The sequence below is a fragment of the Protopterus annectens genome, chromosome 9.part0 (genome assembly GCF_019279795.1).
Source record: "Protopterus annectens isolate FY-2018-M chromosome 9.part0, PAN1.0, whole genome shotgun sequence".
In the NCBI taxonomy this organism is placed as follows: Eukaryota; Metazoa; Chordata; order Ceratodontiformes; family Protopteridae; genus Protopterus; species Protopterus annectens.
The window spans coordinates 1,967,587,016-1,967,596,296 of record NC_056743.1 but is presented as its reverse complement, the minus strand read 5'-3'; the positions used below and the strand labels follow the sequence as shown (position 1 = coordinate 1,967,596,296).

Genomic DNA, 9,281 nt, shown 5'->3' with positions numbered 1-9,281 from the left:
ATAAAATAAAAATCAAAGAAATGTGGTGAGTCAAATAGTTGCACACACGCATGCACGCGCACACGCACGCACACACACACACACACACACACACACACACACACATTTCAGTGTGTGTGTGTGTGTGTGTGTGTGTGTGTGTGTGTGTGTGTGTGTGTGTGTGTGAGAGAGAGAGAGACCATGTAAATAATGGTAAAATCATAACTTTTCTTTTTAGGGGGCTGAATTCTGAGAAGATGCTATACCCTTATTACCTACTTTTCTAAACACTGAGATGACTGAGACAGTAATACTGATTGTCCAAATTCTGTCTGCCAAAATTTATCTTTCTGGCTGCAAAATATTTCCTGGTACAACACCTAGAAAGTATGTACTGCGCTTTTAAATAAAGGCTATTTCACTAGTAATAGTTCTGTTCCTGGTAAATGAAAGTGAAACTGTGAAGCAGACTTTACTTACAATGGCATCTAGCAAACAAGCTGAAGTTCTTCTGGAAGAATTAATTTGTCCAGTGTGCCTTGGATTGCTAAGTGTTCCAGTGATGCTAGAGTGTGGACATAACTTCTGCAGGGCATGTATTGACAGTGTCTGGGACAGAGAGAAAAAAACTTCCTGTCTTGAGTGCAGAGAGGAGAACCCATCCAGAAAGTACACTCTGAACCGACTACTAGCAAATGTGATTCAAACATTGTATAAACAGAGTCAGAAAGGAGATGGACCAAACCTTGGACAGAAAGACAGTGATCGTATCTGTACGAAACATGTTAAAAGGCTGGAGTTGTTCTGTGAAAGTGATGATACTTTGGTTTGTTCATTGTGTGTTCCTGATCATCGCAGCCACAACTTTCTGAATTTGCAGCAAGCAGTCAGTATGTGTAAGGTAAATATTTTAGTTTTTACTTTTAGTATTGTTTCTTTGTCATAATTCTGCTATTTAGAGACTCCTGCACTGTTAATTTAATTTCCCTTTGGTTTGATATGGCTTAATCTCTTTAAACTTCACTGTAGATAGGAATGAACCATATTCTCCTAGTTATGAATAATCATGTAATTTTCTTAATGCAGCACTTTGCTGTTATTACTTGAGTATGCTATTTTTTCTGTATTGCTCATACTTGTACATTATATCATAAATGTAACTTTTTAGATTTCAGAAAATCATACAATTTGTATGATAAAAATAGCTCTTCACACTACCAAGCTATTTTGTTGTTTTCTTCTTATTTTATACTGATATCCCACACTAAATGAAGGTGTCTCTCCAATGTTCCGTAACTCTTGTTCTTTTCTTGTGTGATTACTCAAATAAATGTTACAGCTTTTCTTCTGAAACCTCCTTATTCCAACTATAGGTACTTCTGGAAACTATATGCTAATATTTCCAATGTAAAAACCCTGGATCTGGGTATCAGTAAGACAGCAGGTGTCAGGTTTAAGGGAAGGCAAGAACTGAGAAATGTATGTAATGTTGGATTGACAATATTGAACAGAAAAACATATGGGATGCATAATGTTTGTAACAGTGAGCATGTTAATATGGTTTGTTTTCTTTTATATAAATGTAAGTTTGCCCGTGCCAGAAGTGATAATATAATAAAGGTGTTTAAAAACACACAAAGAAAAACGATGATGCATGCAAGTGGCCCCTTGGCACAGAGGGTTAAGGCCCTCACTGTGATCCTGATTACCTGAATTCAGCTAGCAGCATAGGAGCTAGAGAGACTGCATGGGGGAGTGAGTGAGTGAGTGAGTGAGTGAGTGAGTGAGTGAGTGAGTGAGTGAGTGAGTGAGTGAGTGAGTGATGTTGACTCACCCATCCTAGAAGGAGAGAGACAGAGAGAGAGAGAGAGAGAGAGAGACAGAGAGAGCCTAGGTTTGCTGCAGTATAACAGCTTATGTGCCTAACAATCTGTTTACTGCAAAGCGGGTGTACCACTTAGTAAGAGGCAGAGCACAGGCAAAAATGGACATTCACATACTGATACAGCCTCTAAGCAGTGTTTTCAATGCTGCCAAGAGTTACGAGAGCTTAGGGCACACTACCCGGTAGCAGTGGAACGTTGCACTAGTGTTCTTTATCTCCTCACTGGCCCTGAATGTCAGCTAAGTTAAGCCTGGTAGAGGCTAAGGGGGTATCCAGAAGACCCAGTAAATAAGGAGAAATGCCGGTGGCTTCTGATGATCAGCTATGGAAAATGTAAAAGAAAAAAAATAACAGTGATGGTACTGCAGTATAAATCGATATTAAGAACATTCATCAGTTATGCTGCACATTATTAACTAATATCTTTTTTTTCCTCGAGTACTTTATTATTTTGTTAAATGAATATAACAATTCATATTAAAAGATCAAGAAAAATACATTTTGAACAAATTAACTACACACAGTAAAAAACTTCATAACAATAAATTAAGGTAAAGTAAAACTGCAAAGGTGTATCAACTAATGTCTTACAAACAAGTCTCCATTCCGCACTCTTCTCAGACTGATTTGATGTGAAATTATTCTAGCCATACTTTAGACTGTATTTTTAAGTTCTGTAGTATGATTATAAGAATGTTGTCAAATGTTTTCTATTTTGATTTGCATATTTAGCTATACCCATTGCTATATAACCATATGGCCTGAACTGTGTTACATCTTTGGTACAGTCAGTGTATAATATATGAATATGAAAACCTGCTTTTATCTGTATACCTAGGAAAAGTTGAAAACTGCTACAGATGCTCTAGAATTAAAACTAAAGTACATTACAGAGCTGCAACTTAAGCAGGAAGGGAAGATCTCTTGTATCCAGGTAAGGAAATCTGCTTGTTTCTTGAAAATTACTCAGTGTGAATATATGGTGAATGAATGTTACTGTATCTCATAAGAAACAAACCAAGAGTAGTAGAGCTTGTCTATGGAAATGCAGGTACCTCTTAGATTAGTCTGTTCAGATCTAGAAAGATTTATTTATAATGCTACATTTACAATGAATAAAATAAGCTAAGGCACAGTCAGAAATCTACAAATGTGTTTTTTTTATGAATTGTAAGGCAATCTTTGTCAGCACATATAATTTCTAGAACTGATTTTTACTACAAACCTTAAATGATCACTCAGTTGTCCCTTAAATATCTTGTATTTACTTTTTTTTAATTTGGTATTCTTGATCTGTATTGGAATTCTCCCTTATATCACTTCTATTGTTTTTCTCACACATCTTATTTCAGATTTATTACCCACTCACATATTTTCCAAAACATGCTAGAGATTGGGTTGGTGGAGCACTAGAAGGGTACTTTGAGAGATGGAAAGGACATTACCCTAACCCTGTCACTGAGCTACAGCATATATAATCTTGCATGGCTATTTGGTGTCTTGAAAAGAAACATACCTACAAATATGGAAAAAGACATGTATATTTAATATTTGTGTGATACATTAGTAGAAGGAAAGCAGATGGATACTGCTACTGTATGAAGATACATGACAATATTAAGGAGGGAGGCCTGCTGAATGTATGGGTAAATGGGGAAGAAACCTCTATAGCAGTTAATTATTTATCAAAGACAAACTTTAACACCAGTGTAGATAGATATATAGTAACAACAACAATGAGATTCTAGTGACCCTTCAACTGTTCTTTGTTTATGGTCTGAGGAAACTTGTTGCAAAAGTAATAGAAAATGTCTAGAGATCTTATAGTTTGTTTTGTATTATCCCAACACATTTACACCTTGCCAGAGTGACTGCCAGAGTCCTTAAGTTTAAAACCAGCCTTCAAAGTGTAATGGGTAAATCATGCACCACAAAAATCTGTAGACCAGCATTCATACAGGAGATTTGTAGGAAATGTGGCCTTTATTAAAAAAGTATTTGTGAAAGAACATTTTCCAAATGCACTACACAGGAATTTCTAACACTCCAGAACACTGTCTATAGATCTCAGTGGATCTGTGACTGGATTTATTGCCAGTTACGTTTCTGCTTGCCAATGTGCAGAGACACATATGTCCTATATTTGCATATGCAGGAATGTCAAGCCCTCACTGTGACAGCACATCTAGTCTCTAAACCTGGTAGTTCTTTCCTGTTGCATCACAGTTTGGATTTCATTCCAGTTGCTCACTGTGGAATGTTTCCCATGTTCAGTGCCTAAAGCATAAAAGCCTTCTAAGCATTTATGTGGCTGCAAAAGAAGTGCATTATCTGTACTAGTAGTTCATTCTGGTCACTCAGAGATGTAGGGGGAGACATTACTGGCCTGTCTTGCTATGGTGTCATCTGAAACAGATGGGAACCAAAACGGATGGAATGGTTCCAGATTCAAGATTTGCTAAATCATGGTCAGAAGGTTAAATAAATAGAAAGCAGCCAATTGTCAAACCTTCCTCATGGTAAATCCTTTCCTAAGGCAACTTCATAGTTCTTATGTATAGTAAAGCCTCCAGTTTATGCGTATATTCTACTCTGTTGGACAACAAAGGGCCCTTGCAACATGCACACTCAGCAAATAGCTTGACAGTGTGTCTTGAGATGTAGATGACCCTCATTCCTAGTTCATTTAGCTAGAGCACACCTTTAACCGGTCAAATCCTGGGAAGTGGCCCCTTGGCTGTAGCATTCAGTACCAAAAGATCTTCTTTCAGGGTCTTAACACACATAACATCAGCACCTAATGATTTGGTAACAAATAGTCTATGAGTTCTTCCAGCACTATTTTCCACATTTCAAGCAATAGATTTCAGGCAGTTTTTGAGGTCATGTACCAACTGTCCTCACAGGTGCAGGAGCATATCATTAGACAACACAGTCCATTGCTAGCACCGAGCTTGGTGCTGGACTGAAGGTTCCCCGTGACACTACTGGCAAGTTTGTCTCAGAGCACCACTACACTGTTAACTAATACACAGTTTGCCTTAAATACACCAAACCCAAGATGCATGAGCACACCAAGCCTGGAGAAAGAGGAGATGGGAGGCCTCCTTTATCCTACTTCCTGTTAGGAGTTGTAGAACAAGGATGCCATTGCCTCTGAGAATCAAGAAGGTAGTAAAAGCTCCTTTCTGAACAGCTCCCATCTGTATTACCTCTTCTTTGAAGAAACCTACAGCTCTTGAAATCTACCATGGATTTACTAGTGGCACCTATTCCTTCCCAGTTAAATGTCTGAATAATAATCATTTCGAGTGATAGTGATTATTACGGGAGGCTGTCATCCAAACATTCATTAGGGTTTTTTTATTTCTTTAGCTCTTACATTATCTCCATCAATTGATGTGCATCCTCCCATAATATGAGGGGGCTGTTATGCTTTCTTATGTAGGTATGTATGTGCCTGGCTATGCCTCATGAAGTCTACTCAGGAAAAGCCAAGTACATATCCTCAGCTCATACACTACATATAATGTACATCTTCTACAGTAGTCAGTGGCATAGTATAGTGGGGCAAAGGGGTTAACTACCCCAGGTGCAAGATGATAGGGTGAGCGATTGGAAGCTACTGATCAACTAGTAGTGAATACAGGTATTCATTTTTGTATGTATATTTCTGAATGTCTGAATGTCAATATAAAAATTAATACAGATGCTACCTTTGCCTTCAGTGCTTCATTTATGGTACAATTTTTAACAATCCACTTGCTATAAATGTTGCAAGTCATTATCTGCAGTTGTAAAAGTAGAAAGAACAGTCCTGAAGTAGGAGCTTTTTTTCTGCTTTTTTGGGGAGGCAGCAGCAAAATAGACCTGGCTCCTGAGAATAACAGCACTAGCTAGATTGGAATGAACCATTTATGTAAGTAGTTATTTATTTGTTCATTCATTCCCAACTTCGATTTCATGAGCACAGAAATGGAACCTGACTTGCTCCTGAGATTTGGCACACCAGCCAGATTGGAATGGACATTTTTTGTGTTCACCTCTAGCAGTTGAGGGTGCCAGTACAAAACATTATGGGACACTATATGAGCCATCTACAGCTTTGCCAATAGATACTGACATTGTAGAATACTGGCCTGTCTGCTCAGCCCCAGAAAGAGCAGGCTCATGTTGGCTATCATTCCCACTATCCCCTGCCTGACTCCTCCAGTCCCTGTGCCCTTAATTGACTTCAGGACATCTGGGTTATAGTCAGGACTTCTCCTTCTGTGCCACAGAGACAGGTTACTAAAGGAATACATTCGAAAGAAAGAGCTGGTACATTTGCGATCACCCAAAGATCACCCAAAGAAGACCCTTATCAAGGATGCCTATATGCGGCCTGGAAACACCTTAACCCTGGTCTCTTGGATCCTGTGAAGTCAAATGCATAACCCCAGATCAATACAGATTGATACCCTGCTTAGACAAGTTGCTTAAAACCCTCTTTTCAATGCCATGCATGTTCAGCATTCAGGCTGGTATGCACCTTTTTTCAGCATTTATTAAGGATGGTTCACAGCAGTAATCATCTACTCTTGTAAACGGTAAGTTGCATCAACTGCACAGGTCCTCAGTATACTGTTAGGTATGATAGGTAGGGGTCATCATTCATGGCTGTAGCAGGTAGGCTGCATTGCTTATACCTGCTTTCAACATGCCATTAGAGATGGTTGACAGGTATGATTGTTAGAAGGTAAGCTGCAATAGCTGCGCTTGCCTTGAGCATACCGTTAGGGATAATGGATGAAGGCCATTATTTATGGGTGTAGCAGACATGCTGCTTTGGTTGTATCTTCCTCACTATATCATTAGGAATGCTGAATAGGAGTCATCATTCTGTATTGTAGCATGCAGACTGCACTGTTTGCAACTTTCCTTGTAATATGCAGGCTAAATTGGTTGCATTTCTCTCCTTAACCTACTTTAGGGATGGCAGATAATCAACATCATTCAGGGATGTAGCATGCAGGCTGCACTGGCTGGACCTTACATCAACAAACTGCTAGGGCTGGTGAGCAGAGGTCAGCATTCAGTGTTGTAGGATTCTGGCTACACTGGTTGCACCTTTCCTCAACAAATTGTTAGGGATGGTTGATACAAATCATCATTCAGGTTTGTAGCATGAAGGCAGAATTCCTTGTATCTCTCCTTACTGTACTGTCGGATATGGTCAATTGTGGTTATCATTCATGGCTGTAGCTCATAGGTTGCAGAGATATACAAAGTACATTGTATGGTCACACTATAAAAACATGGTCTTACAATATAGTATTTTGTAATTCAATGGCATTTTAACTGTAATGAGGAATGACCTCAATATTAACTAATCTGTGTGTTTCTCTGGAAAATAGTTACCATTGCAATGTGCTGATCATCGCTGATCTGCAAATCAACAATGTTAACTCTGCAGCTCGTTCATGTAGACATAAGAACTGCTCCAGAATCATTCTCCCATGCATGAGTCCACATTCAAACACAAACACACATACACACTAGAGTCTCCATACCTGTCCCTGAGTTGTCTGCCCTTCCCCTATCTAATGGTTGTCCATCAAACCCTAATCCCCATACTTGCTGAACTGCTATTAAAGCACAAAAGTTTAGAGTACTCCCAGGTGTCAAGTGCTTTCATCCCCATCCCTGATTCCACTACATGACATGCTATGACAACACAAGTGTAGTATGCCTGGTGATTAGTGTTTTCTAACCCCCAACCCCCATACTTATATTGGTTGCACATAAATTTAGAGTAATCCCCAGTGGCTAGTGTTTTCTCCCCATCCCCAATCCCCGTACTTATGTTGGTTGCATATAAATTTAGAATAATCCCTGGTGGCTAGTGTTTCCCCCAACTTCCCAGTCCCTGTACTGATGTTAGTGTAATTAAGGCACATGTGTAGTGCTCCTAGTTGCTAGTGCTTTCTCCCAGTCTGATTCCCATATTATGTCCTTATGGCATTTAAAAGAAGAGTAATCACTGATGGCTAGTAGTTCACTCTACAACCTAATTCTCACACTATGTTTTATTTTGGTAGATGAACACAGCCTTTTTTTAACTCAAATGATTTTTATTTTGATGAAATAACTCAATAATTTAATACAGTCATAACATTAAATAACTATTTACAGTATTTACATTCAGCCTGACAAAAAGGATTCAGATAAAAACATTTGTAGTTAAGTAATAAGTTAATATGTAAACTATGATAATTAGGAAGAGTTTGGTTCCATCTGTAGGGTATCAATCAAATTCAAAACTTTCCTCCACGGACTATAACCAATGTCTTAGGAAAAGTTCTTAACTCTTTAGTTCTTTTCTTCATTAGTATGCATTTCTTCAGTGATGATAGGAATTCCTCCATTGTGGGTGCTACATTAGAGTTCCATCTTCTAGTTATACATTTTCTGGCTATTGCTAACATTGTCCACAGCAAATACAGGTCGTCTTTTTTCATATTATTACTATTAGATGAACACAGCCTTTTGACCATGTTCACTATTGTGATGTGATGGGGCCTGCTGTGCTGCTCTACATATCCAAAGAATGTCCTGAACCGTTCGGCATGTAGAAGCCTTCCTGGAGAGAGTTTTGACTTGGACTGCCTCATTAGCATACAGCATGGCCACAGACCCAGCCCTATGTGTTGCTGCACAGCTTTGTGGTGAGTACCATGTAGCATCCTGTTTGTACTGTTCTGGTTACTAAGGTATGTCTGTATGGTGACAAGTCACAGTACTTTTATTAACCCCTTCCACCATGTTTTATGTGGAGTAGTAGGCTATTTTTTAAACACACAGTATATTTTAAGGGCTTAGACCCCTACAGAGTTTTGCTTATTATTGGTATTGAAACAATTTTGGAAAACTTCCAACTTCATGGAAAACTGGAATAAATAATGACAGGTTAATTCTGTGAGTTGCACATATAGATATAAAGTGAATAACAATATACAGAGAACTTTGGATAAGGACCATCAACTCTTGGGTCACCAAGTGATACTTCTGCAAACCTGACAAATTCTGGTAATCTTTTCCACCAGCTGAATTATGCCTTACATCTGTTATATTTCATAAAGTTTGATTATATCATTCAAAAAAACAAATTCCACCCACAAGGGCCGAAACTAGTGAATTGCGAACCACCGCAAAGCACAATCTCACTTCCAATACAGCAGCGTTTGTAGATTCTGACACCAATATCACTCCTGTATAATTAAAGCAGCATAAGTTTATTGTAACAGTTTTCTTAGCAAAATCCAGTCCACGACTAAGCGCTTTCGCCAACAATCTGGCTTCTTCAGAGTCATCATGACTTTTATTTATTGGCTCACACTTCCTGTGCAAAATTATACAATACTTATGGACTGTATAT

General features: G+C 38.6%; 1 protein-coding gene across 1 annotated transcript in view; it reads left to right on the top strand.

Annotated features, from left to right (window-relative positions):
- Window positions 1–460: 460 nt before the first annotated feature.
- Window positions 461–9,281, top strand: part of LOC122810845 (nuclear factor 7, brain-like) — a 211,609-nt gene continuing 202,788 nt past the window's right edge. The window contains exons 1-2 of the mRNA XM_044082398.1: window positions 461–880; window positions 2,703–2,798. Coding sequence (XP_043938333.1) covers window positions 461–880; window positions 2,703–2,798 — 516 coding nt within the window. The remainder of the gene's footprint in view (window positions 881–2,702; window positions 2,799–9,281) is intronic.